This window comes from Ips typographus, linkage group LG1, assembly GCF_016097725.1.
Source record: "Ips typographus isolate SLU linkage group LG1, UJ_Ityp_2.0, whole genome shotgun sequence".
NCBI lineage: Eukaryota > Metazoa > Arthropoda > Insecta > Coleoptera > Curculionidae > Ips > Ips typographus.
In genome coordinates this window covers 30892600-30920443 of record NC_138422.1, presented here as the reverse complement: position 1 = coordinate 30920443, position 27844 = coordinate 30892600, and the positions used below count along the sequence as shown (strand labels likewise).

Below are 27844 nucleotides of genomic sequence, written 5' to 3'. Positions count from 1 at the left end.
TTTGCGTTGGCAGCTTTGGTTAATCAGTCAATCAGTGAATGACATCTATCAACTGTCATGATTTCTTTCCTTCCACCACCTTCTTCCAGTTTTTGGTTTTTGTTGACAAGTTGGGAGCTAAATGATATCGGGTTGTTTAATCTGCAAATATTCCTCAAGTGTTTTTACTTGAAGGGATTTTTTAATGAATTTAATTTTATTTGGTGAAAGGTAAAATGCCGCTAGCTAATTCCGGTGATTTGTGGCAGATTCAGCGCAAGGATACCGAGGTAGGTGGCTGGAAAGCTGTGGCTTATGTTAGAGCCAGTACCTGTAGCTGTAGCTGCCCTATGTATTCCCCTTTTTTAAATCTTGCTCAGTCGTGAAAACGGCTAAAGTATCAGAACTAAGATCTGCTATCGTTTAGGGTCCTTCAGGGCTCAAAAACAAACTGTTGCTTGTGTTTTCAGCCATCAATATTTACTTGTTTTTTGATGTTGCAATAAACACCTGTAGATTGTAGATCTGCTGCAACAGCAGGACGTCCTGATTTCCAGTCAATTTAAGGGCGAATATGAATGACAATGCCCTTTCTCAGGATACCAGTGTGTAATTATTACTTTTACTTTTGTAACTTTTGCAAATAATCTTTAAATAAAAATCACTCTTTAACCACAACTGAAACTATTGCACTGTCTGACTGAACTTTGTGTAATTACACATAATTTATATATTAATATTATTCTCAAGTTTTCCTTAATTGTTATATGGCATTTTATTATTAGTTTTAAAACCAACAAATTGTTTAACATGTATTTTATGTTTTGTGGTAATGTATGTAGGTAATATATTATTTTTTGTGTTTTAATAAAAGCTTGTAATGTGTCTAGCAATCTACTTAATGCCTGTAAACTTAATGTTTCAGTCACAATCAGGAGACACAGATGAAGGGGCAACAGGAGGTGATGACAGTTTAGGAGATTCCAGTGAGAAGGAACATGAAATTGAAGTGGATGATGTGAGTTTACACTCCTACTGTTTAAGTGAAAAAAATTATAATTTATTTTATTAAATATAAGCTTTAACATTGTGCAAATAATGTCAGCATTATTTTTCTCTTGTTTCTTCCATCAATGGAAATATTAATATTTAATAATGTGGGTTTAATGATAATATTAGTACAAGCAAGTATGAATGAAGTATCCCTTATGGAGTGTATGTGGATGAGGACAAATTTTGTTGATAGTTTGGTCACTCTTTAAGTGGTTGTTGTCTTTTTCAATTATCTGTTCTCATAGTCATTTATAATGTTAGTCTTTCCTTAACTGTCTTTAGTCCACGTAAATGTCAATCCAGTATGTAACATCTTTTTCATATATGCCTGTCATCTGATTTAGCTAATTTGGTCTTTTTCACAGTGTCTTACTATCTCTTTTTAGTAACACTTAAAGTCTATTTATTATTTTTTTCTTATTTGCTAACATCTCAATTGCCTGTTTTTCAATGCCTATTTTCTCAAATGTTCATAGCTGTACTATGACTTTTCTGAATTTACGACATTTTTTACCTAAAAATACGGTTAATTATATCTTGTTTTAAGGTGGTCAGGAATGGTCATGAAAAAGCCATCCCATCTCATTTCATGTTGCTCAAGGTGCTGGGGCAGGGTTCTTTTGGCAAAGTGTTTCTAGTCCGCAAAATTGTAGGCAAAGATGCGGGCACTTTATACGCCATGAAAGTTTTGAAAAAAGCCACTCTAAGGGTAAAAACATTTAGTTAATTTAGAACTGCAATATTTTGTGGTTTGATTTTTGTCCTGGATCAGGTCAAAGACAGGTTTCGGAGCAGAATGGAACGAAACATTCTAGTAGACGTGGAGCACCCTTTCATCGTCAAAGTCCACTACGCCTTTCAAACTGAGGGTAAACTTTATCTGATCCTTGACTTTTTACGCGGTGGGGATTTGTTTACACGTCTCAATAAAGAGGTATGCATTCATACCTTTTTTTTGTGAATGACATCAGTTTGTAATCTTATTCCTGCAGGTTATGTTTACGGAAGAAGACGCCAAATTCTACCTAGCCGAGCTGGCTTTGGCCTTAAATCATCTGCACACATTGGGTATCATCTACAGAGACCTCAAGCCTGAAAACATCCTCCTGGATGCTGATGGTCATATTGCCCTTACAGATTTTGGGTTGTGTAAGCTGCCCCTGGATAAAGGGGTGGCGTACAGCTTCTGTGGGACTGTAAGTTGGTCTTTAAAGACTGGTTAAGGGCTTGCATAAAGTGTGTATAGGTGGAATACATGGCGCCGGAAGTGGTGAATCGAAATGGCCACTCCTACGCCGCTGATTGGTGGTCGTTCGGGGTACTCATGTACGAAATGCTGACGGGCATTTTACCGTTTCAAGGTCAGGACCGGAAGGAAACGTTGACGCAAATTCTGAAAGCAAAATTAGCGATGCCTTCGAATTTGAGTCCGGAAGCTCAGAGCCTACTTAGAGCTTTATTTAAAAGAAATCCAGCTAACAGGTGGGAAGCTCGGTTAGTTGAGAAACTAAAAAAGTATGACGGCTAGTTTAATTAGATTGGGTGCGGGTGCTGGAGGTGTGGAAGACCTGAAACGTCACGAATTCTTTGCCTCCATCGATTTTGAAGCGCTCCACGCAAAGAAGATCAAACCACCTTTTCAACCGGCGGTTTGCGGCCCTGAAGACGCCTACTTTGACTCGGAGTATACGAACAAAACGCCTAAAGATTCACCCGGTATACCGGTAAGCGCCGAAAACTACGAGTTGTTTAAAGGGTGAGCTGAGCCAAAGGTTTCTTGACTGTTTTAACACTGAGTGTTTGAGGACAGTTTTAGTTACGTGGCACCTTGTTTACTGGACACGATGGGCCAGAAAAAGTCAATGGAGACGCCGATGAAATCTTTCGGGACGAATTTCGGAAATTTTTTCGATGAATACGTGCTGACCGACTTTCTAGGCTCGGGAAGTTACAGTGTGTGCAAATTGGGCGAGCACAAAGCCACCGGTCAGAAATTTGCTGTCAAAGTAAGTGGATATTCTACTATTTCGCTAAAGAGAAGCAACAAAAATGTGTTATGTCAATATATTTTAACGCTTCCTAAGCAGACAGTGAGCTATAATATTGGGTGTGGTTTGTTTAGATAACATATCTGGAGAAGTCACTTGATTTATTTTTCTTATAAATTGAGTTTCATTTCAAATACGTAGCGTTAACAAACTACCATGTAAACAGCCACTGACTTTAAATTCTATAATATTTTCCAAAGATAATCGACAAATCATTGTGCGATTGTCGTGAAGAAGTGGAGATTTTGCACCGTTACGGTAACCATCCGGGCATTGTGACGTTGAAGACCGTCTACGAAGATAATACCAAAGTGTACCTGGTGCTGCAATTGCTGAAAGGCGGCAATCTGCTAGACTATTTAGTGAAAAAAGGCCGGTTCAGCGAGCAAGAATCGGCCGTCATCTTACGATCGCTGGTCACGGCAGTGGCGTATCTGCACGAAAACGGCGTGCTGCATCGGGATTTGAAGCCTTCGAACATTTTGCTTGCCAGCAAAGACGCCCCTGAAAGTGTTAAAATCGCCGATATGGGGTTTGCCAAACAGGTCTGTTCAATTGTTAAGATGATTTAGTTTTTGTGAAACAATAATACTGGTTTCAGTTTCTAATTTTTAACTTCATTGAATTAATTTTTAGTTAAGGGCAGATAACGGATTGCTGATGACTCCTTGCTACACCAAGAATTTTGTGGCTCCCGAAGTGCTGAAACGCCAAGGTAACTGAATGGTTCGATTTTCTATTGTACTTTTACAAAGCTGTTTCGGATTTAAGGTTATGACGCTGCCTGTGATATTTGGTCTTTGGGTGTGACGTTTTATATAATGTTGTGCGGCTGGTCGCCATTTAGTATTGCGCCCGGTGACAGTCCTCAAGTTATTCTCAAGAGGATCAATTCTGGAAAATTAGATTCTGTAAGTGATCATTTGGTGTGGTGTCAAGCAGAGTTACAAATTATTTGTAATAAGTTCAACAACCAATCTTTTAACATCTTTATTAGAATGATCATTGGAAACACCTAACCGACGAAGCCAAAACTCTGCTGGCTCAAATGCTGGACATAGCACCTGACCGACGGCCCACCGCTTCCCAACTAGTCCAACACCCTTGGCTAAACGCCAAAGCAGTCGAGTATTTCGCTCAACAGGTGCCTAACTTTGCTTAACTGGAACGTGTGCAAAACAACGTTTCCTGTTGGTACTTTTTGTTGCAGAATTCCAGTCGGATTTTGCCAGCCGTTTCAAATCATGCTCACGCGCCCCAGTCCCATTTGAGGGAGACCGTAGAAGCCACTTTCAGGTAGGTAACGGTAACTGAAAAAAAAATACGATTCGAATTTGTTGTCACATTCTCAGAGCGATAGCGACGTCACCCGAGGTGGCGCATCTCGGCCCTGTTGCCATGTCCGAGTTAGCCAGGCGGCGGTTCAGGGACAGGGCCTTAAGGACTGCCGCCCAACTAACCAAAACCTAGTCAATTATGTATAAGGGCGTTCGCCCACAGTTGTGATACACACACGCGCCCATAAGTCCAGTTTTATCGCTGGTTGTTAAAAAAAATTAATTGAAACGGGATTTAGTAATCGCGAAGCTTTTTTTGTATATCATGGATTAAATTAGCTGCGGTTGTAAGTAGTATTCATTCAAATGTAGGCGTTTTAAGCGAAAAATTTTAACTAAATTAGCGGATATATTTTTCGAATATTGGAACTAGTGAGAGAGTTACAATTTATCGGTCCTTAGTGGCCACTTTAATGTTAAATGCCAAATAATGGTTGATTTTAATGCCGCTCAAATTCGGCCAGAATAAAACTTAATAGTTTCGGAGATAAGGAGGGGGCGAGCAATCAAATGTCATTTGTCTATGAGAAAACACTAGCAGAGGGTACCACGTAATTTCAATTGATAATTCAACCAATAAGTATGCTGATAAGCAAATCACATGACATCACACTTGTTTGCTGGCAGAGCTTTGCTGGTAACAGGTGTTCAATAATGGTTATGGTTCAATAATTGTTATGGCTTGCTCGTAGTTGGTTGTGGTTCTCTCGTTCTAGCATGAAACTATAATGATAAGTTCGTATATTGTTTGAAATCAAACCGGCGGATTGACAGCTGTCATTTAATAATTGTTTACAAGGTTATCTAAGACATACGCATTTTGTGACAATTGCCATCCATAGGCGACCTGACCATAACAATTATTGAACACCCGTTATTTACATATGCAGTGTGTGCATAAATTCCAGCACACCGAGCAGTTTGTGATAGTCGAAAAACCCCACTTTCAGTTGGCTGCTGCTGTGTTTTTTTTTTGACTAATCACATGTTTGTGTGACAAATTCATTTTTTAGTTTTTACACCAGCTCGTCTTCTCTTTGTTTTTAACAATTGTCAATTTATGTGACCATTAGCCGACCGCTTTTTAAATGTGTTAAATACTTCTTGCCAGCGTTGCTACAATTACGTGTAATCTTCCTCAAGTCACAATCCGGGAGTGTACCTACTCCCCTAACGTATTTTTGTACGGCACTGTACATACGTCATTGTTGATGTTGTCGCGACCCGAAATTTCGTTTATATTATTTTGGCTTTTGAAGTGAAAAAGAAAACACAAAGGTTTGTCGTTTACCTGTAGTCAGTCGGATCGTGTGCATATCAGTGTAAAAATTTTACACTTTCTACAATTTAGGTTCTTTTTTTACTTTATACAGTTGTTAATTTTTTGATACTCTGTAAGGTGTAATTATTTATTATATTAAATCCTACTGTGAGTGATTTTAATCACCGCTGTTCCCGGTTTCTTGCAGAATGTGTAAATTATTGTTATTTTGAGCAAAATAATAAAGGATTTGTTATGATATTGAGAATTGAATACCAATGTTTTATTTTGTAAAATTACTTTTACTGTTGATTCATTCATCTACCTTGAAAAATTACATTGATTCAGCTATCTTAAAAAATTGTCCTTGATAATATTTTAACTCAGTTACACTTTCTCTGATGTCATTCAAAGCCCGATGACTAAATTCCTTTTTGGGCACTCCCTTAAAAACTGCTATATTCCATCTCCGGCATAATTCCTTAACAGTTGATACATCCACAATCCTATAATGCAAATAGTCATGTATCTTAGGCATTTGCTTCATTAAAAAATATCGATCCATGTACACACTATTGCCAGCTAAAGGGCTTGACTTGGGTTCTACATGCTGCTTCATGAACTCCAAAATGGTGGTTTCAGCTTCTTCAAGACCAACTTGTGAGTTGAGACATGCTTCCGTTAAACCTGTCTAAAGTCATGATGTAGTGTTCTGTAACTTTACTAAAATTTGAGTACCTTTCCATGTTGTTTGGTGCACCATTCATCCATGCTATCTAGCAACTCTTTAGGCTGTTTTATGATAATATCAGGGCTTTCAGCAACAATATTCAAGTCTGAGTCGGTGATCAAGCAGGCAATTTCCATTATCCTATCTTTGTCCACATTGAGACCAGTCATCTTCAAAACATTAAACTTAGCAGCCATTACATGAATTATTCTCTACAAGCTCTTACCTCTAAATCAATCCAAACCAAAAGATCTGTATCAAAGTTAATAAGTTTGGAAGTGGATACTTTCCGGATGTTATCTAGATTATTTGCGTTGTTAAGAGGGCCTAAAAATGTAGGGTTGAATGCACCAATATGCTAGATTCAAACAGAAATCTTACTCATTTTGAGAACGTGCTTGCTTAAAGCGAGATACTGTTTTAGGACCCTTTGAAACATTTCTAAGATTATCCAGTATAAAACATGTTGATTTCTATAAAGTCTTGTATGTTGAAAACGTGTTGTTTTGTATTGTTTTAACGTTTACATACTGTGTTTACATAATTTTGAATATGCCAATATTACGTTTTTCTAGGTTAGGCTGTTATAAAAAAGTCTTTTGTAAAAGTTTAAAATTTGATATTTCTTCTTTTTATTTTTTTTGTGGTGTCAAGTAACTATAATTTGTAGACGAGTTTTAACAATTTTATACAGGATATGTGGATCAGTGGTTCTCTTAATGTGTTTGCTATATATTTGTTATATTAATGTAGGCAAGTAAATTTTAGTTGTTCCTAATACTTGTCGCATTCGCCAATTGTCAATAAAACTAAATGTACCTCCTACTACTTCTATATTCCTGTAAGAAGATCCAATTATTCCAAATAATGGACTTAAAGGTGCCTCAACTAAGAGTTTATAAATTAGTACTGAAACTATTGAAGTTTTAACTGGATCAGGATAATGGATTGGAATCGGTCGGAATGAATCCGCGTGTGCAGTCCAAAAAACAACATTTGAAAATGTGTAAAAAATAACTCCTAAACTCTTTCGAAAAGTTTATTTTTAATTTTAGACACATACAATATACGTATAAGAAAAATAAGCGTATATAATGCTGTCCGTTACGATCGACGCCTAAATGCAAAAACATACCAATATACTGGATTTAAAATAAAAACCTTTAGTATCATAAAAAGTACGCAACATTCGCTTTAGCAAACCCTGCTTAGAGAACAAAATAAGCAAATAAAGTTTATCCCACCCCAAATCTGAACACAACCTACAAGCGCTAATTTTTGCGACCACCCCGTCGTTTCATAGTAGTGGTGCACTGCGGACAGTACCACTTGCCTTTGGGTGGAGCTGTAATGCCCACGCAAGCGTAATGGAACCACTCGGAAGGACACTGAAACCAAATCTCGTTCAAATATTAATAAATCAATTAATCAGTCGCTGATTGAGTCACCTCGTCATTATCGCAGGCCACCATATCTCCATAGGACACTTGATTGCAGAGACAGTACCTGGGCTCGTTCGGATCGTAAGTCCACTCAGCCTCCGTTACTTCGGACACAACGTTGTCCACTTGGGCGGACGGAACTTCCGGTTGGATGACCGACTGTTGCGTCTGGACCGCGGCCAGCTGTTGTGCGGCTGAAGATGACCCCGAGCTGTTACTAGCGCTACTACTGTACTTCCTGTCGACAAGCCCCCATAGATAAACGAAAAAAATGGGGGTGCAAGACCTACTTTTGTTTTTTCTTGTTATTGGCGTGGTCTTGTTGGATTGCTTGAATAGCCGTCTGGGCAGCTCCCGCCAACTCCCTAGGAATAAACTCGTGTCCGCTGGTGTTTATTGCCTCGTAAGACGCCTTGAGACTGGCAGTTCGTCTGCCTTGTTGCATCTTCAACAAACAGATGCAATCACACCACCAAAACAACTCCCTACAGTTGTATTTATACCTGTTGGGTGGCCGCAATAGCTTGCGAGGCGGCAGCTGCTATAGCTGTGCCCGCACCCAAACTGTGTCCTAAACCGTAAGATAGACTGGCCGTCGGTCCGGATCCAACGCTCGGTGTCACGGAATTCTGCGCTGAAGCGGAGGCAACGTGTCGCGTTTCGTTCAAAGCAGGCGGCGCCACCGTAGTAATTCCTCCGGATTGGGCTGACAGTTGCAACTGTCTCTTTTCCGCGTACTGATTGGATAGCGACGCGCTGCTATCTCGTCGTTTCTCACTCCGTGGTCTCGAGTGACGGCTGGTGTAGTTGTTAGAACCAATACTGGAAAAATTAATTTGATACTAAATTGAGACTAAACCTTTAATAGCCAGATGTAAGTATGTACAAAACTGTGGAGGATAGAGATAAAAAGTGTCAACAAACACTGTACCTAATTACTTAAACTTGGCAAGTTTGCTGGAATGGGTGTTCCAGCAAACTTAGTCAAAAGCTTAGACAGTTAGAAAAAAAAAGCTAAAACCAAAGGAAGATTAAGAAGGTTTCAATGTTCTAATCATATACTGTTTGTTTCATTTGACATCATAGACAGTCCTGAAAATTTAATTTAATATCATACTGTAATATACATTTTGCCAGAGAACATTTTTTATCAAATGCCAATCATCATAAATAGTAAAACAAACTCACCACAACATAAGTGAATTTATAAATCATTGTTACTTAATTAGTATAGTAAAATAAATTTTACCTGTCATATCTATTTTCCTTCTGTTGGCTCATGATACTGGAAGGTGTGGATGGAGTGTCCAACTCCAGAGATCGTTTCTCTAATACTTCAGTAATACCTTTATTATCAGCCTCCAGTTCACATTTAAACTTATGCAGCTCTGAGTCCAACCTTCTCAAGTACTTGTCCACTAAATCGTACATGGTGTTGGCCAAGTGAACTTTCTCATCAGCATCTTCTAAAGTTTTGTAGTACTCTTTGCGTATTCCTTGGTATTCCGCCTCCAAACTGGGCGGTAAATCCTGGTTTTGATACTTTTTGCAGTCTGTAAAGAATGCTTTTTCCCGTTTTTTCCAGTTCATCCATGTTATCTGAATGTATATATTTTTTTAAAGGGAATTAGGTAATTGAAAAATTTAAAAAACTTACTGTGTATGCTCAAGTCCATTTCTCGCATATCGGTAAACCTGTCCCTGAGTTCTTGAGGTAAGTGTTCGATCACTACAAAAAGGAAATTTTAAATTTGGCGCCACTTGCCTGCATGTTGGGTGTTGGGCGGGGGTGATGACCGATTAACACCCATTCAAAACAAATCGTACTTACTTTCTAGGTAGTCTTCTAAATACAACATTTTGGCAAATTTGAGTATTATTGATGGTGGTTTGGCAAAAAAACGGTTGGATATCGGTGGTTTTTAGGGCTGAAATTCGTCTTTTTTCGACGAGTTTCTATCACATATGTTTTGTCAGTCAGCCATTTGTAATTTTCGATACTGTCACTGTCATTCATTCTGTCACCCTAATCACTGTGACATCTGACCGAACCAGAGTACTAGAATTCAAGCCTAGGGAACTTAGAGTGTCTATGAAAACACAAGCATTAACAAGGAATAAAACTACAGGACAGAGAGCTGAAACTTTAATAACCATTTTCGCATTCACCGCAGTCAGAAATAACGATATTCTCCAAGGGTTTTCCAATTTTTCGACCGTAAAACTGGATGTTCATCAGAACGTCGTTGCCTTTGACCACATTGCCAAACACGACGTTTTTATGGTCCCACTGTTCCATTTTTTTGAAAGTGATACAAAATTGAGAGTTGTTTTCTGTCCAACCAACTCGTTTCATCGATAAGACCCCTAATAAAAATCGGTTAATTTATTGTTTGATTATAATATTTCATAGAACTAGGTTTAAATAATAATCCATTAAAAACTTATTAAAAATGATGAGGTTTTGTTTTTTGTTTATCAATCCCAATCTTCTGACCGGTTTCGCCGTATTACACGGCTCATTAGAGAGGCTATAATGAGAAAAAGCTCCTAAAAACTCCTTGTTTTGTACCAGTATAAGATCTATACACTATCTATTTCTAACTGTAAAATTATATACATGTTTTATTAAATTCAGGTGTTTAGACATAAGCTTGGTTTAACAAGTGATGCAAAAGCACAAGTAAAATAAGCCCGGTTTAAGCGTCTGTCGCTTATTTTATCTGAATTTGTGAATTCAAAATGGAACTCTCTGCCACAATTGATTCTTTGAGACTCTTTAAAAGAAGAGAACCCTAAAGTCACTTTCACTAAATCGAGTTAACCTCCATCCAAAAAGACCTATGCAATTTTTAATGCGTTTGCACTTAACTCGATATTATTGAGCGTTAACGTAAATTACCGGCTTTAGTATGTTTCAACCGGTGATTTTCTTCGGGAAAACTCTGGCCGTAAATAGAAAATCCGCCGCGCCCAGTTCCGTGAGTAATGTCACCCATTTCCATGTACTCTCCCAAGATGATACGATGGACCGGGCTGTTGTTGTAGGTCAATTCGCCTTCCCCACGGCATATCTCCAGGAAATTCTGTACGGTGACCGGCACGTGATCGAAGTACAGTTCGACCACGATGCGCCCGAGGTGTTTACCGTTATCCAGGCTGAAGTCCAGGAAACAACTATCGAACAACAGTAAGCCTAAACGAACAAACTGATCAAACAATTAATCCTTACTGTGAACGTAATTCCGGCCGTTTGCATGGCAACAAGTAGCTAATAGATTGAGCGCGTTTCAGATCCAGATCTAAAGAAAATTTTCGGTCTATGACGAGAGGATATCGGCAAGCGTGACGCATTTTTTTTACTGTAACCTCCCATTCCTCTTCCAGCTTTTTTGTGTCATAGCTGGACAACTAAAATGGGTGCATTTACAAGTTGGAATCAAACCAGAATAACTCTATTTTACTGGATGTGTGAGTAGTTTCAAGAAACTCCGGTTCTGCTTCTCTAAACGCTTCATTTCGCTATTGTATGCTCGCCATTTGTCGATACTTCGATAGGCATTAGGGTTGTAGCTATCCACTTTTCCCTAAGTAAGTGTAACTCTCTCAATTAAAGTTTAATAACAAATACAGAAAATAAGTTCTGATTTTAGTGTTTAAAAAGGATTTATTACCCCCAGCCTGTTGATCATATTGATCTTCTTCAGCAGCTCTTTATTCTCCAAGTCAATTCGTCTCAACCTAGTAGCGTCTTCGAGCATCTTCTTGCTGTTTAAGTAGTTATGAGGGTTCATTTTGGGCGGGCTGGAGTCAACCGCAGCTTTGATGGTGAACAGCCTGAACCGGTGTTTGTTGAATTTGGCCAAGTCGTACTGTAGCAAAACGTTGGAAACCTCCCCAGGAAGGTACCTGGGAACCTTTGCGGGCCTAAAGTGTTTATTTCGAGTCTTCATGTTCACTCTTTAATTTCATATAACAGAGCGTCAATGTCAAAGTCACATCACTGTTAAAACCATAATGGAGGATTTTTGAGGCAGGATGTCTACTGGACCTCAACAGGTGAGTTTGTTGGAGGGATGAACACTGCGGGCTGTAAAATTGAGTTTGATTGAGGTGATTAAGTTAGCTGGCAAATGTACCACATGCGACAGCTACGTCAGGAAAATCGAGCATGTGGAGCGCACTCTTTCAGGTCGAGATGCCGTAATTACGGTCCTGCACTCACGAGTGCAAACCTTTGAAAACGACTACAAAAACCTGCTGTCCCAATTTGAAACCCTACGTTTCGAGCATTCAGCCGCCCTTCAGGACAACTTTAGCCTCAGCGAAATTAACGCTAAGGTAGCTTGAATCAACCTGTTAACTCTCTACTGGCCCTCTGCTTTGCAGCTGGAAGAGATTTGCCGATGTTCAAACGCTGATAACTCTCTTGTTAAGTATGTCCTGTTATTCCAGTCTTAAATGCCTAAGTCTTAAGTGCCTTCACTGAGATTTTCTGTAGACATCCCGAACATTTGTGTAAAGAAAGTTCGACAGAAAACACCAACTACATTTGTTGTCAAGAAATAGAGTTACATTCTACGGATAGCACTACAGATTTTTTGGACATCAAATTAAAGCAACTAGCCTCTGATATATACAATCTGGTAATGTCTCAAGGTTAGTATATAGAAATGGTAAGAGAGTGAAAAGGGTTTCCTAACTCTTATTGACGCTTTAACTTTCCGCGGCTATATCCAACAAAACCACTGTTTCTCCATACTTGGAGATCATTCGTTTAAGATTCCTAAATTGTTTTCATTCATTGTCCCACTCAGTCTTACCCGCAGATTTTTCCACGGTTTTCCTTGATCTTTATTCTGATTCTCATTCTTATGCTCTCACAACATTTATTCTCTCTCTTCACCTCTCCTATACTCGCACATGCTTGCACCTGCCACTTAGAACTCAATTATGTTTCCAAACATATAAATATAAATGGTAAACAGATCGACATTCTCCTGATCCGGAAATGGTCAACTTGCTGCACAAAACCCAACAGTTCCAGCAGTGCTGCTGCCAGTTAATCGACCAACTGAACGATGCGCAAGACAACAATGAAGCCCTGTCGGAAACCCTAAACGTGGTTACCACCGAGAACAAAAATAATTTAGAGATCATCAACGAATTGAAGAAAGAACTACGCAGGTAAACTTTTCCGTCACACTTTATATAACTTTTTAGTGTAAAATCATTAAAGAAGCACCGAAGGATATGAGAAAGAGATGGAGGGACTGAAAGGCAAAGTAACCAAACTGGAAGACAACCTAGAAGAGACGAATTTGGAAAAGCGCAAGCTGGAACAATCAATTGATGGGATGCAGGAGGGTATGAAGGGTCTCAGAGACCGTCTGAAGCTCCTGATCAACGAGAATGACAAACTGCAAGCTTGCGCTTGTGAAGTGCAGAGCAACGAAAAACGACTACGACGAGAACTAAATGAATCATCGCTTAAGCTCAGTGAATGTGCTGAAGAAAATACTAATCTATGCCAGAGAATTGAAATGCTTGATAAATATAACGCGGATCTAGTTGGAGAGGTTCGAAATTTACAAAACCAACTGCAACAACAGACAAATAAACAGGAATGCAAAGAGCACGTAGAGGATGAAGATTGTACCAACCTGAAATGCCGGAAAACTCAGATAGACGCTTTGGAGAAACTTGATGAGGTGGAGGTTCTGAAGAACGAAATGCAAAAGCACTTAGATGAAAAACAACAGCTGCAGAAAGAACTGGAGCGTGTCAAAACAGAAAACCACAAAGAAATAGAGCGTTTACAAGGTTTGGTGGAACACTTTCAAAAACAGGTGGAGATGCTTTTAGCGGAACACGATGAGAAAACGTGCCAAATCAAGGTGAGTTACAAATCCACCATTAAAAATTGTTATAAAAACTGTGTCACCAGAGTGTAGCCAGTGAGCTGGAGACTATCCGAAAGAACGTCACCGACGACAAAGACAGTTACCTGGAACAAATCAAAAAGTTGGAATCTGAAAGAGATGAAGCTAAAAGGCAAATGTTGGAATTAGCCTGCGAGTGCGACCGGGGACAGTGTGAACTAGACAAGTATGACATTCTCCAAATTTCCAACAGTTACTAACACTATAAGCATAGAATGAAACAAGAACTAGGCAAAAAGCAGTGCATCATTCAGGAATTGGAAAAAAGCGTGGACCAATTCAACGACACTTTAAAGAACTTTGATCAAACTGTTGAAGAAATCACAAACGAAAACGCCCAACTGAAAACGGAGAAAGACAACCTTGCCAAAGAGTTGAAGCTGAAAGAAGCACATGACGATCTTCTTACGGAGAATGCGATCCTGAAGAGAACAGTAAAACAATTACAGTTGGATACGTGTCAACTACAAAGCGATGTAATGAAATACAAATTTTTAATTTAAAGTTAACTTTTTCATGTAAACTTAGATCGAAACACTCAGTAGAGAGTCTGGCGCATCCGCTAAGTTACGACAAGCGTATGACGAATTGAAAAAGTTGTTTGATGCCACCTCTAAAGAGTCGGAGGAACTGAAAGAGAAGTGCAGGGAGTGGTATGTTTTGCGTTACTACAACTACTAGAGGTACTACCACATTTGGGTGGTTTTAGTTCCAGGCTCAGAAAGGAGATGGAGCAAGAAAATGTGAAGTTGCAAGAAGAGAACAGGAAACTGAAACAAACTGCTGAGGCTATTAAAGGAGAGTGCGGCCGCCTGCAGAGACATTGCGCCCTCAAATGTTTGGAAATGGAAAGTTTAAATGTAATAACGTTTTTTTCTGCTCCGCTTGTTTCGATTTAGCTCAGCGCCTTTCGTAGGTCAGTGCAGAACAGCAAAAACAAGAACAAGTAACTAAAATGCGGTGCCAAATTGAGGAAAAGTGCGCAGAGCTAAAAAAAATGCGCAAGCAACTGGATTCCTCTACCAAACAGTCCCAAATTACTCGTGACGAATACAACAACTTGAGAAAAGAATACAAAGAGATCAAATTAATGATGTCCGAACAAGTCAAAACCTACAAGTTGACCCAAATGAGCAATGGCTCAAACCAAACACCCGTCGCTGATCATCTCAAACAGAAATTAGCGGAAAAGGATCAGGAAATTGCAACGCTGCACTGCAAACTCAGGGATGCGTCATTTGAAATGATCGAACTGAAGGACCAAATCAGTAAAGTGGTGGACGACAACAACGTGCTGAAGAATTCAATCAACGGTTTGATATCAAATTTGGAGCGCAAAATTCGAGGACCGAGTTTCACCAGTTTGCCGAGTAATTCGACGGAACTTATTGCCGGGGAGATTTTGAACAGTTTGGCCAACATCGAGGAGATTATCACGAAAAACGGTGAATGTCCTAACAGGTGTTGCAACTGCATGTCTGAGATTCAATCGCAGTACAGTTTTCAAGGTTAGATTATGTCTATATAGACATATACGAATATTCAGGTAGTATGCACGGTTTCGGTTTGATATCGAAATACTTTGTATGTCATATATGTCTATGGAGTTATCGCTATGGTATATTTGACAATGATTAAATGATTTGTTTGGCTTTTTCTCACATTAGGTATTCGAAATTACATTATATTTTCTATTGGCGTTTCAAATTAATAGCGTTTTCGGCTTACGGCTTTTAGATTGATCTGCGATCGCTCGACAAGCGATTTGTGACGTCAGAGATTTGATTTCGGTCAACCGCGCTGCAATCTGGAGTGATTTATTTCAGAGTCAATGCAGCAACGCGAACATGGGAAACATGCGATCGAGATCTGTCATGTGTCACTTTGCGCGGTAAATATTCAGAAAATAAATATTCAAAACTTTTTAGTGTTTTTTTGTAGAAATTTCAGCTCTGTTTTATTCAGCTATAATGGAAAAACAAGAAACACTCTATGTAAATAGAATTATTTTAGGGGCTGACGGCCAACCTATCTCCCAAGACAATAATCTTTTATGTGAAGTGACGGAGAATGGTAGGAATCTTTTACTTATTTGAATAATGTTATAACATATTCTTGCTACTTTTGTATTACTCAATTTTTAAATCTCATTTTATTGTAGGCATTGATAAAATACTGTACATAGACCAATCATTATTGGAAGATAACAATAAGTTATCTTTATCTTTAAGTGAAGCAAATTTTTGTCCATCCAATAGTAGCATGAAAGAAACAAGTCAGAAAACGACGGATCTATTGTACCAACAAAAAGATGTAAAATTCGAATGGGGGGATAGCGAAACAAAGTTACTATTGGATTTATATCATGAATACTTACCTTTAGTTGGACCTCTAAAAAAATTTAGAAACAAAAAAACTATGTGGCAAAAGATTAGTGATGAAATAAAATTACACATGAATCTGGTAAGAACTCCTGGTCAGTGTGAGACCAGGTACAAAACAATAATAAAAAGAAAAGTGAATGCTATTGGAAATAACAGAACTTCTGGAGAAGTTAGAGTTGAAGTCCCTTTTGCTACTGAAATAGAAAAAATTCAGTCAATTGATGATAGCATCCAACCAGAGATTTTAATTAGTGGTAATAAAGAAGAATTATTAAAAAATATCTCTAGTAATCCTACAATAAAAGTTAATAAAAGAAAATCTTCCACAAATGAAAAAGAAATGATTAAATTCTTGAAGGAACTACATGATGAAAAGGAACAAAATAAAGAAAGGAGACATCAAGAGAAGTTAAAGCTTATTAAAGAACTTTTTGGGTCTGAGAAAAAGGACTAAGTACTAAGCTGACTTTTCAAAAGAGAATGTATTACCTGTTTTTTTAACATTTCTAGTCCTGCATTTTTTTAAGACTGTAGTATGTAGAGTTTAATTTTTTATAAGAATATTTGTTTATGTTTGATTTTGTAGTTTTTACGTTTTGAGTTTATAAAATTTTATTTTTGATATATTTTTAATACTCACCTGTTTTATAATAAAAAGTAAAATAATCATAGTTTTTGTTTTTAAAAGGAATAAAAAATGAAACCCATTAAATATAATTCATCTATATATTCATTGAAATGTAAAGGAATTATTCCCTGTTTGAGAGTAACACAGCAATATTATCCCTTTTAATCATTCCCTGCTCTCTATTGCCATGAACTTCAGGTGCATAATTTTCTTGACCTATATCTTCAGAACATGGCTCCTCTTGAAACAAATCACCATTATCTATACAGGCATTGTGTAAGACACAACAGGCAATTATAAATGAAGCCAATTTTCTGACAGAGTGATATTCCAGTTTCATCAACTGTCGAAACCGCCCTTTCAACATACCGAATGCGTTTTCAATTCTCACTCTTGTAGCTGAGAATTTGTAATTATAGGTTTTCTGACTTGGGGTTAAGTTCCCATAGTCCCTATAAGGAGTCAGAAGATTTTCCGATAATGGATAGGCACTATCGCCCAAAACATGGAATTGAGGACCTAAACTATTCACTTTGGAAGAAATAAATGAGAGTCTAAAAATCCTCGCATCATGAATTTTTGATGGAACACCGGTAAATACGTCTAGAAAACGACGTCGGCTATCACAAATTCCCTGTAGAGTCATGGACTGCATGTCATGCCTGTTGGTGTAAGTTGACCTCAGTTTGTTGGCTGGGGTCCTTATATTGATGTAAGTTCCATCAATGCAGCCTACTACTCCAGGAAATCCAGATATCTGATTTGAAGTCATAGAAGAGGTTAGTTAGAACCACAGTACAGCTATACTGTGTTAGAACTCTATTACAATATTATAAATATAAGAATGATATACCTGTTCAAATTCTGTGGCTACTTGGTTCTTTTCTTCTTCCGTTTCAGGAAAACGTATAATATTGGGTGCAATTGAAAGCAGAAAATTAATCACCCGCCTTGTGATCACATGTAAAGTTGATAAACTAATATTGAACCGATCTCCAACACTTCTTAAAACAGTTTTATTCCCAGCAATCCTTCAATGAGTTTGAATTGTTAGTTATTTTATACAGTACAACATATAACATAAGGAACTAACCACAAGAATGAGAGAATATGAGTTTCTGCACTGTGCACTTTTGAACCATGCCTTCCCTTTGGTAAAAACCTGCTTCTCTTAAATAACCTCACAAGCTTTTTGTATGTGGCTCTCGTTATACGAAAATGCTCTTTAAACTGAAAGAATCAACAGTTATTTTAACGCATATATTATTAAAGTGCAACTTACTTGATCATCTGAGTATTTCTCAACTACATCTTTCACGTAGTTGCGTATCTTCATTTTTTGGGTAACTTTACCATAGCACACAACCTTTGAAATGAATTCTTCTTCATCAGAACTTTCTGAGGAAGACAATAATTCTAATATCTGCAGGATTTGCTGAGACCGATTCATATTCAAAAACACCAAACGCGACATACAACCAAAACAGAAATAAAAATGTTAGGTTATATTTCTTATGGTGGCTCGTCGCTCCGTCAAATAATTCGGAGCTGCCGAGAGCGATCGCAATTCGATTTTCGAGCAGGTTTAGTCCAAGCCGAACGTACAGCTCGCAAACGGATTGATCAACATATCCAAGTCGAACACAGCGATCGCGAGTAGAGCGATCTCCGATTGCCCGAGAGCAACAAGCCGAAAACGCTATAAGGTTGCAGCGTCAGCTGAACTAAAATCGGGCAACCCTTTTCTAACCTAACATTATAAATAATATGACACTGTCACTTCATATTTATGAAACCAGAGTGCTAAATTCCTAACCAGAAACAATGTAAACAAACGGAGAAATGACAGCTGGAATGCCCGGCCCGAAACTGTTTTCAAAACTGATCACCAGAGGGAGTATCTCTTATCTTGAAACGCCAATAGACAATAACATATTAACGTGCCACGTGACAACTATCAAATTTGCGTCAACTTTGAAAGGAAATAAAACCACAGTTTGATCAAGCTCATGATGACGTAATTTCATAGCGCCTGAAACAGAAGGAAGTCAAATAGGCTAGATAGTGGTTATTTTAAAATCAATAAAGGTTTCTGTTCTTTTAATTTTTCTTTCTATGTTTGGGCACAAAAAAGACTTAACCTAATAATAATTTTAGTTTCAGATAATACAATCGAAGCAGAAAAACTGTGCATTCAATCACCTTGCCCCTGCAAACAGTCTTCGCCGTCACGCCAAGTTTCAAATTATCATGAATCAAACAAATCAAATTTTAGCAGCTCCTTAGAACCAACAAACAAAGCCTCTGGATCCATCACAACCGACTCGGATGACCTCAAATTGTCCAGTATCACATCTGAATCTGACTTACACTCAAAATAATGCTGCCTCATTTACTTTCTTGTATATGTTTATATGTGTTAAACCTAAATCAATACCTCTCCTATAACTAGTCAGTTGATTTACTGCTAACCTGTGAACAACTTATGTTAGGCAGAAACTTGGAAGACAACATGGAATGCAGCTTATTTTTGAGAGTCAAGGAATTGATGCTTAGCGACTTTAATGAGCTTACAGCTCCCTGCAGTGTGATTTGTGATTTGAGCAACTGGTGCTCTAAGTTGCTGACATTTCTCTCTGCTTCATCTGCAGTAGTTTGTATCAGTGACTCTATGTTGTTGTGGAGGGTGGTGTTCAAGTCGCGCAGTCTTTGTTGGAATAGAGAGTCATGGTCAATGTTTGCATTAGATGTGTCTGAGTCCAGGAGCTGTAAAGCTGAGACAGCACTTGCAATACTTGCATTGTCTGTAATTTGGGTTTTATGGGGTAACTGAGCTTAAGGGTAGTTGGGTATGATTACCATTGTCAGTGTCTGACTCAGAGTCTTCTCCTAGGACTACAGCCCCTTGGATTGACTTGGACATGTCCAACTGCAGTAAAGAAATATGTTTAAGTTTTATGAACATTGTCACCACATTCTTACCTGCAAGGGAGGTGCAGACTCATCTTCACTGTCAGTTTCCGAAGCCTCACCACTGATAATTAATGGATTTTCCATAATTTTGTATTAGTTAACACAAGTCTATGATGTTTATTGTTTTTGTTTTCTTTGCCATCAATCACGTGACTGATTAGTTTTTTAAATTTGAGATATTAAAATGTCTACTGCCAAGCGCATCATGTGAGGCATTTATCCCGAAGTCTACACTTTGTCACGTGACTAAAAAGGAATTAAAAAAAAAACTTAACCTCACTTATTACCAGTCTTATAATCAGGGCCAGGATATCTTGTTTCTTGTTATTTAAATTAAGTAAAATGTCTGTAACTGCAAATTTTACACAGTCTTTAATAAAAATAGTGCACGCGTGGACGCCCCAAGTGACCGCGGTGCGTTTCAGGTATCACTCAGAAAAAATTGCGAAGGGACCCCTAATTCGTCGCCACGGGTACTATGATCAGGTGGAACGCCGAGGACTTCTACCCAGATTGAAAGACACTAAAAAACTGTCCATGCCCACGTACAAACCCACGGACTCGTGGAGCAATAAACGGGCTTTGTTCGGTCAAAATGACTACATCGACATTTTGGGCAATGAAAGGATGCATCCTACCAAAATTCTGTATAATGTACCCCCTTGGTTGAGGGGCGTCGGCGGTAACGAATTCCAAGTGATGCTGCGAAAACGCAGAATGCTCGGTCAAACTGCTTATCCACTAGCTAGACCAACTAAATGGTACCAATTGGAGAAGAGGATTCGTTTCTTGTATAGATTTTTGAATAGAAAAACACGAACCTACTACTCTAACCAATAGTCTTGTATTTATTAGGTAGAAATAGGCAATAAAATACCGTTGTTTAAATAAAAACAGTTGTTTATTGTTACAAATACCTAGTTGTAAATAATTTATCATTTATAATAATATACAACTATAAAGTTTGCTTGATTTCTTTATATTGATTGGAATTGTGGCCAGCATGTTAGCTAGAGACTATCAAGAGTAAAGCCTATTTGCTGACTAGGCATTAAAGTCATTAAATAAGAAATCTTATTTCAAAGTGAGTCAAAATTGTATTTAGTGGTTTTAATTGTCATATACACTCTGATTGAGAATTACAAAGTTTAAAATATAAATCCATGTTTGTTAGGGTCCCAATCATAAGTATCTTACATATTCTAATCAAATTAATTTCATTAAAACCGGGTAACAAAAAGCAAAGAGTAAACCAGGTTTTTGGCTAATTAAAATTGATTCAACTTTCTTCTAACAAAATTTTCTCAATATAGTTTAACTCAGTATATAGAATAGATATTTTCACATTAAAAAACAGTTTCACCTGCATTTTGATCTTATTTTTTTCAGACACGGGTATACAGTTAGAATAGCTATTTAACAAGAAGGAACAGGAGACAGTTGAAAAGATAAAGCAAATTAGCGACAGATGGACTATTCCTACCAAAGTTAAAAAGACAATCGACTGATATCGGCTTTGATCCTTGAATACCACCAGTTTCATTGGTCACCAAAGGCAAACCAAGGTCAGCCAAAAATATCACCCCCAACATCAATAAAGGAATTATGCGGGCTGTCCCTTCTTATTAAATAATTATTCTTTGGTTCAACTTTCACATAAAGTATACTGGGTTGACGTATACTGAGTCAGTAGGATACAGGGCTTTTGACATTTTTTTTTCCTGATGCTTCCAGAAAATAACATGTGTTTAAGTTGGTAAGGGTAAGTCTGATTACGTTTGAGAAAAAAATGTTCTACTTACCCCCTCTTCTCCAGCGAACCTCACTTTGAAATAATATTAAATGGTAACCCATATAGGTATATCAAGTGATTGCAAGGCATACAATTTCCTAATAATCAACCCTTCCCCTTGAAATTTAATTGAACCTGGTTCCTAAATCATTATTTGTACAGGGAAAAAGATAGTTTAAGGTAATTTACACTTGTGGGTCTTGGTTGAACATTGCTAATGTCAACTGATTTATTTTCGAGCTTCCGCGTATCTGAATATTTTTGTTACAAATTGGCGTCAATCAAATAAGCAGAGAGCAAAGAAAATTTAAAACTTTTAATACACAACAATCCAATTATTACGCCGTATTCAACGGTTTTTTTTGCAATACAAACGCTACGACACTTGACATAATTACACGACATTTGAAGCCATACACTACAAGTGGTTCTGTAAAAAGGACAGAAAAGTAGTCTCGTAGTGCCGACTCGAATCTAGATGGCGCAACGAGTGACGCTCGTTCGGATAGATCTGTAACTGGTACGGTTTTCCCGCTTTGATCAGGTGGTTGATCAGCTGCGACGTGTGGTAAAAGTGGACGTTTTCGTCGATCAGCCCGTGAATAATCAACAACCGATTTTCTTGGTCGGGAAACTTGTGCGCGTGCTTTAGGACGGAGCCGTCCTCGTAACCGTCCATATTATGCGCGGGCAGATCCATGTAGCGTTCCGTGTAGCCGGTGTCGTAGTAGTTCCAGTCTGTCACCGGCGCTCCCGCTATAGCCACTTTAAACACGTCCGGATGATGGATCAGGCCCATCAAACTCAAGTAACCACCTTACACAAGCATACCCACAGATTATCGGCATTTGTCCAGGTTGTTAACTAACTCACCGTAAGACCAGCCGTGAATTGCAACCCGCTCAAGGTCAATATAGCCCAGAGTGTCTGCTAGCCAGTGCAGCACTTCTACTTGGTCTTTAAGCTCGACGGTGCCCATGCGACCTTTAATATGCCCTTCGAATTTGATGCCACGATGCTGAGAACCCCGCGAATCTATGGCGACTACGCAGTAACCGCGCGCTGCTAACATGTGCATTCGCAATTGACGCATTCCCTTTTGAAATTAGCGTTCATATAGTACAAGATACCCAATTAAAGAGTCAGTATTACAACCCCTTCCAAAATAATGCGTATCTAGTCAAACATTTTGACCGAGTTAACTTTAGCACCTTTTGATAAATAAAAACCAGTTAGGTCAATAAATGACTTTTGAGTTGCCTTATAGTAACGTTCTGCTATATTTGCCTGCAAAAAATCGACAAAAATATAATATCGGGACTAAGTTAGATTATATTTTTTGTCCACGTGAAATCAGCTCTTTGCAGTACTGTCAGATTTTCCTCTCTCCTGCCAGAACCACCCATAGACAGCGTCATAATACCAATACAACACAACAATGCTGATTTATGAAAGACTTGGAGGGTCTATCTTCAGTTTATAGTCAATAATCTAAACTAAGCTAAAAGAAGTTTTGATGGCCGCAGGAAGTAAATTCAATATAAAAACTGAGCTAGATGAACAATATCTTGGAAAAGGCTATATAAACCAATTATTGACTACATCAAACTTTACCTTGAACGTATTGGAGACTAGTTGAACTTCCGGACCGCCGTACACATTCAAAACGGTCGGGTACTTCTTATCCGGTTCAAAGTTGTGCGGTTTAAAAACCATGGCGTACAGAACGTGACCCGAACCGATTTTGCGCGTGTACAAATCTGGCGAGTACATTTCGCATATCGAACCCGGCGACTCGACCAAATATCCCAAAGGAGTCAGATCGACCCCGGCCACCGTTCGATCTCTCTCCGTCACTCTGAACACTTGACACGCCGGCGGATTTTTGATGTTACTATACACCGTGATCAGCAGCGAACACGCCTACGAATGTACGAATCTTACTGTAGCTGTCGTCATCTGTCGCACATTCCAGACACTCACCCGATTAAACTCCACCATGTAAGAGTAACCCGGCCTGGTTAGCAGTCTTATCTCTCCCGGTCGTCGTAACGACACCACGTATAAGTGTTTCTCCAGAGGAGACTCCTTCAGTCCGACAAAGTAAACCAATTGCTTCTCCAAATTCACCCACACACTCTGACCCAATACTTCCCAATTGCCCGAGGTAAGTTGAACGCTTGATGTAATTTTGGGGTTTACGGACACGTAGTCCGATGCCTGAATCGTTAATGGTACAAAAGATGGACGATTGGCAAGCTTTAGCTCACCTGAGGACTGTCTGTAAATCCACCATTCGTGCGGGGCGTAATCTGCGACGTGACTACGTACAAATGGCGGAAACCCGTATCTTCGTTAGCCCACAGGAACTTGATCTGCACCAAATCAGTATTTTTAGAGAAAATGTTCCTGATAAATTGATATGATGACACAAAAAATAACACAAACAAAAATTATTTATCTAAATAATAATAAAAGACATAAATTTCCCAATTAAAAAATAGAGAAATACAAGATTGATAGTTTTCACAAAAGAATGTGAAAGAAAATGTTTCATATGCGAGAAACAAAGATGTAAAAAGATGACGTCATTTTATAAAGGTAAAATTCCAACTATACCAGTTCCTTAAAAACTAAAACGGTATAACTTTAAAATGAAAAAACTATAAAATAAGGTTTTGTGGGAAAAGTATACGTGTTACAGAGAAGTTATAAAAAATAATGTTATGCATATGAATATGACTAAAAATGTATAAGGTGTGTCAGTTTATAACAATCAAAGAGTAAAATCAACTTACCTCATTGGGGTCTTCTGAAGGTAAGAAATAAAGCAAATCGTGTACGTTGATCCAAAATTGCGAGTGCTGGGCATACAAGACTTGCACCACCGGACATTTTGACGTCCTTTCCGTTTGAGTCTTTTGACCGAAATACGGCAGGTTCGTGCTAAAATTCCCTAGAGACAAAATGACTAGTTCCAGGTGTTGTTGCCGCCTATCAAGCAACTGCACCCAAATGCTGTCATAAACACGTTGTTTAAGTGATACAGAGTTGAGCATTGTGGTTACCACTCACAATTCAGCGTCTGGCGTCCAACCGACTCGGACCATATACTCCATCCAAGGGAACATGACGTTTAACGAAAACTGCAAATCCAACAGACACAAATCGACAATTTGCAGATGCTCGTTCAACTTGAATTCGACCAATTTAAGGGAACTTTTCGAGTTGGGATACCCCGCCCTAGAAAAACGAAACTCTTCGACTTCGCCAGAGTCGGTGTGAGACGATGGAAAGCAGTAAAGTTTCACTTCACCATCGTCAACTTCTTCATAAAGTATCCGATACATCCCCCCTGAAACAACCTCTAAGTAAACTAAAAAAAAATCATTGTTGGAGTGGGAGAGGGTACCTAAGCATTTTGGTTGCCACCAGTAGCCTTGATACCGCTGAAATTCCTCCTGCATTACATACGAAGGAACCCCCGCACTTAAAGGGTCATCGGCCAAATTCCTTCCCCCTTTATGGGCATAAGTCAATCGGACATTGGACCCGGACACAGTGTGCGTAACCCAAATGTCATGGTTGCAAATGTACGCTACCAATTCAGGATTCGATGGGCAAATTTGAGGGTTTAATTTCGCTCCCACAGCCGTCATACGCAGTTTAGTAGGAAATAACTGTCCATTCTATAACACGGCCATGGTTTTTAAGGTAGTTAATTTAGTATAGGAGGGCCAGTACCGTAAAACCTGTATCGACACATTGAAACAAACTGCTATTAGCCGGAAACACGATTTTTCCGGACTCTTCGTGCATTTCGTAACTGTTGATTCCCCAAGTGGTCAAACGCTTACGCTCCCATAGGAGTTGTTCTTCTCTGGACGCACTGTCAGATAAGCGAGAAACAAATGTTTAGGTTGGCATTACTAGAGATATTTAGCTGAAATTCCGAGTGTCCAGAATTTTAGCTTTTAAATTGTAATCTCATGTGAATATCATTTTTTTTTAAATTTTGTCTCAGTGTGCAGAGTGTATTGACAAAACACCCTGATTCTTTGACTGACAAACGCTTTGTTATAACTTTTGCAATTTGTAAAGGTTTGTTTTTCTATTAGGTTATGTTTTGTGACCTACATGGTTGATCCTGCCACATGATAGTAAAAAGGTGGAGAAAAAAATTCTAAAATTTCATTAGGAGTCATGCCATTTACTATCCCATAAGTTTTTTATAGTATGCCACTAAAATATAACATTTTTATTGAATTTAATTCTTTGTTTAATTTAAATTTGTTGCTTGATCCATTTTCCCATCTGCCAACAGTTTTAAGTAATTTTTAAAATTTTTGTACATTTTTCTTGGACAGTTTTACCTGTATGCATTTAAAATACACATAACTTAAAGTGGCTCCCCTTATTTTCATTATTCCATCTTGAGTAATGTGTGGCAATTTATCTCCAAAATAACACCCAAAACTTGTAAATTAATTTTAATAGTAAATGTTCCATGTGTGATGTCCTGGAAAAATTCTGTGTTCCTGACAAATAAAACCAAACATTAGGATCCCTGAGGAAAGAAACATATTTTTCGCAAGAATAGCTAACTAAAACTAGTGGTTTTATTACCAATTGAGGCCCTATTAATACCCAAAAGCAAACATCATATTCACACTTAGGAGGATCAACAAATACACAAACTTGAGTTAATTATTAATTTGAACAATGCATCTATGGGCAATATGATGATGATGAAAGTTTTCATGAAAGGAGAGGGATATAAAACAACAGGCTCTCACTACATTGGCAAACTTTAGCCCAAAAAAGTGAGAATTACAGAACAATGAATGGTTAAATAATCTGTTCTTTACCTGCTACATGAAGAAATGCATGGAAACTCCAACACACACTGCCACTGAAGTCGCAAACTACCTGGCTGCAATGTATTAGGTATGTCAGTGAATAAAAGTGTATTCTCCCATCCTAAATCAAATTAACTAAATCACACAAAACATATAAAAAACTCACTGAACCAACCATTATGCAGGGTACTTAAAAAGTATATTCTTGTCCTTCCATCCTGTAATGTCCGAAAATTAAATGAAGATGGAATCATTGTGGACAAATTAGATAGTTGCCGTCTCAGCTCGCCAACCACAGCTTTCAGTTCAGACCATGACAATTTTTTGCTTTGGATCTCAATAGACTTGGGCATTTCCCCTGATGCTATGTCATCAGGAAGGGGATCCTCAAAGCCTTCTTTAAGTTCAACCTCCATGCCGCTTTTTTAATTTTGCTTCTATTTCAATTATGGAGTGTAGAGCCGCATTATTCAAGAACCAACACTCTTATCGCCCCTAAAAATATCTGGGAACCTGGTTCTTGGTTTTCTTTTTTCATCCAAATCCCTGCCAAAAAATACTCATAACCTAAATTTTCAAGAGAAATCTATATCCGGATGGGGCCGGGTTTGTTGCAGCCCTACTTTCTTAAAATTATTTTAGCGGCTTAGCGGCCGGTTAACTCGGAGTTTAATAATACAGCCTAAAATAATACTTTTCTATAAGTGATTCATAGATGATTTTTAAAAAATAAATGTTTAAAAATAATCGTAAACAAACTTGGTCGGAGTTGTTGACAATTGACAGATAAAAGTTGGTTTCGTTCTTCTTAATTTTTTAGAAGATTAGAAGTTCCATTTGACCCAAATACTTTAGAGTAATCAAATACATTAGAGTAATATACCGTTTTTTGTTCAAAAAGGTTGGCCGATAAAAAATATTGTTTGAAAAGTCGGAGTGCGCATGCATCGCGACAATGTTGTCGCATCTTTAAAATTTTCCTGACAGTACAGTGACTGTAATATGAACAATCACCTGACAGCATTAATAGATTTTATTATTAATTAATTCTTGTCTGTAATTTTTGAAGTTTTGTAATATAAAGTACCTATGATTTATACTAAACCATGGAAAGACTGGTTAATCAATCAGTCAATCTCTAAATTCACAGCCTACTAGAGGCCACCCTTTTAAACTAGGGTCCATATAGGATATTGTCTGTATATAACTATAAATTGGTTTAAAACCAACCGGGTGCCAAACGTTTTTATGGGTTTTTCCCTCCGACCCATCTCTAGTATATAAAATATTTGACGACGGTCCAATAACCCCTAAGTGAAGACGGTCTGTGAAGTGAACCAATTCTTCTCAATCTTCTCTCAGGCATTTGCCTCCATCAGTAGTAGGGACTTTGTTGGTGTTTCTCAGTGTTGGTAG

At 38.2% G+C, this 27844-nt stretch overlaps 9 protein-coding genes across 12 annotated transcripts; 4 read left to right on the top strand and 5 right to left on the bottom strand.

Moving 5' to 3' along the window:
* The first annotated feature begins 71 nt into the window (after positions 1-71).
* Positions 72-5951, top strand: S6kII (Ribosomal protein S6 kinase II). The gene is made up of 14 exons (XM_081978711.1): positions 72-269; positions 905-997; positions 1580-1741; positions 1805-1966; positions 2025-2228; positions 2279-2514; positions 2570-2788; positions 2843-3038; positions 3281-3625; positions 3717-3795; positions 3852-3991; positions 4078-4224; positions 4291-4376; positions 4433-5951. The coding sequence occupies exons 1-14, from the start codon at positions 216-218 to the stop codon at positions 4548-4550; spliced, it is 2241 nt and encodes a 746-aa protein (XP_081834837.1). The 5' UTR covers positions 72-215; the 3' UTR covers positions 4551-5951.
* An 8-nt stretch (positions 5952-5959) lies between these two features.
* On the bottom strand, positions 5960-7133 carry LOC145728584 (oligoribonuclease). 2 transcript variants are annotated; one of them, XM_081978943.1, is made up of 5 exons: positions 6790-7133; positions 6635-6735; positions 6417-6578; positions 6252-6369; positions 5960-6184 (listed from the first exon to the last, which is right to left on the bottom strand). In XM_081978943.1, exons 1-5 carry the CDS (start codon positions 6845-6847, stop codon positions 6135-6137), a joined length of 489 nt encoding a protein of 162 aa, XP_081835069.1. In that variant the 5' UTR covers positions 6848-7133; the 3' UTR covers positions 5960-6134. The 2 variants fall into 2 exon arrangements, with proteins under 2 accessions (XP_081835069.1, XP_081835064.1); XM_081978938.1 differs by having other exon boundaries at positions 5960-6369; positions 6790-7130.
* A 300-nt stretch (positions 7134-7433) lies between these two features.
* On the bottom strand, positions 7434-9845 carry LOC145728540 (inhibitor of growth protein 3-like). The gene is given in 8 exon segments (XM_081978869.1): positions 7434-7796; positions 7857-8088; positions 8141-8295; positions 8354-8672; positions 9100-9428; positions 9430-9449; positions 9508-9579; positions 9682-9845. Coding segments are annotated over 8 exon segments (1272 nt in total). The 5' UTR covers positions 9710-9845; the 3' UTR covers positions 7434-7679.
* Positions 9846-9983: 138 nt separating this feature from the next.
* Positions 9984-11803, bottom strand: LOC145728552 (uncharacterized). The gene is made up of 5 exons (XM_081978894.1): positions 11525-11803; positions 11315-11437; positions 11083-11261; positions 10753-11027; positions 9984-10217 (listed from the first exon to the last, which is right to left on the bottom strand). Exons 1-5 carry the CDS (start codon positions 11801-11803, stop codon positions 9997-9999), a joined length of 1077 nt encoding a protein of 358 aa, XP_081835020.1. The 3' UTR covers positions 9984-9996.
* Positions 11773-19255, top strand: LOC145728406 (uncharacterized). Of its 3 annotated transcripts, none has more exons than XM_081978637.1 (12): positions 11773-11909; positions 11964-12191; positions 12240-12286; positions 12352-12509; positions 12839-13037; positions 13093-13747; positions 13798-13958; positions 14007-14268; positions 14321-14445; positions 14502-14652; positions 14709-15300; positions 18962-19255. In XM_081978637.1, exons 1-12 carry the CDS (start codon positions 11889-11891, stop codon positions 19183-19185), a joined length of 2823 nt encoding a protein of 940 aa, XP_081834763.1. In that variant the 5' UTR covers positions 11773-11888; the 3' UTR covers positions 19186-19255. The 3 variants fall into 3 exon arrangements, with proteins under 3 accessions (XP_081834763.1, XP_081834771.1, XP_081834755.1); XM_081978645.1 differs by having other exon boundaries at positions 13090-13747; positions 14709-15237; XM_081978629.1 differs by having other exon boundaries at positions 13090-13747.
* On the top strand, positions 15500-16704 carry LOC145728577 (uncharacterized). Its single transcript, XM_081978924.1, has 3 exons — positions 15500-15683; positions 15734-15865; positions 15954-16704. Exons 2-3 carry the CDS (start codon positions 15763-15765, stop codon positions 16628-16630), a joined length of 780 nt encoding a protein of 259 aa, XP_081835050.1. The 5' UTR covers positions 15500-15683; positions 15734-15762; the 3' UTR covers positions 16631-16704.
* Positions 18890-19928, bottom strand: Blos3 (Biogenesis of lysosome-related organelles complex 1, subunit 3). Its single transcript, XM_081979017.1, has 3 exons — positions 19787-19928; positions 19664-19733; positions 18890-19608 (listed from the first exon to the last, which is right to left on the bottom strand). The coding sequence occupies exons 1-3, from the start codon at positions 19859-19861 to the stop codon at positions 19253-19255; spliced, it is 501 nt and encodes a 166-aa protein (XP_081835143.1). The 5' UTR covers positions 19862-19928; the 3' UTR covers positions 18890-19252.
* A 118-nt stretch (positions 19929-20046) lies between these two features.
* On the top strand, positions 20047-20671 carry mRpL51 (mitochondrial ribosomal protein L51). The gene has a single exon (XM_081979029.1). The coding sequence runs from the start codon at positions 20120-20122 to the stop codon at positions 20615-20617; it is 498 nt and encodes a 165-aa protein (XP_081835155.1). The 5' UTR covers positions 20047-20119; the 3' UTR covers positions 20618-20671.
* Positions 20672-21871: 1200 nt separating this feature from the next.
* LOC145728440 (dipeptidyl peptidase 9) lies at positions 21872-27517 on the bottom strand. Its single transcript, XM_081978688.1, has 11 exons — positions 26604-27517; positions 26438-26549; positions 25314-25458; positions 24982-25258; positions 24645-24924; positions 24368-24587; positions 23840-23944; positions 23553-23789; positions 23184-23492; positions 22443-22665; positions 21872-22385 (listed from the first exon to the last, which is right to left on the bottom strand). The coding sequence occupies exons 1-11, from the start codon at positions 26842-26844 to the stop codon at positions 21988-21990; spliced, it is 2547 nt and encodes an 848-aa protein (XP_081834814.1). The 5' UTR covers positions 26845-27517; the 3' UTR covers positions 21872-21987.
* Positions 27518-27844: the final 327 nt, after the last annotated feature.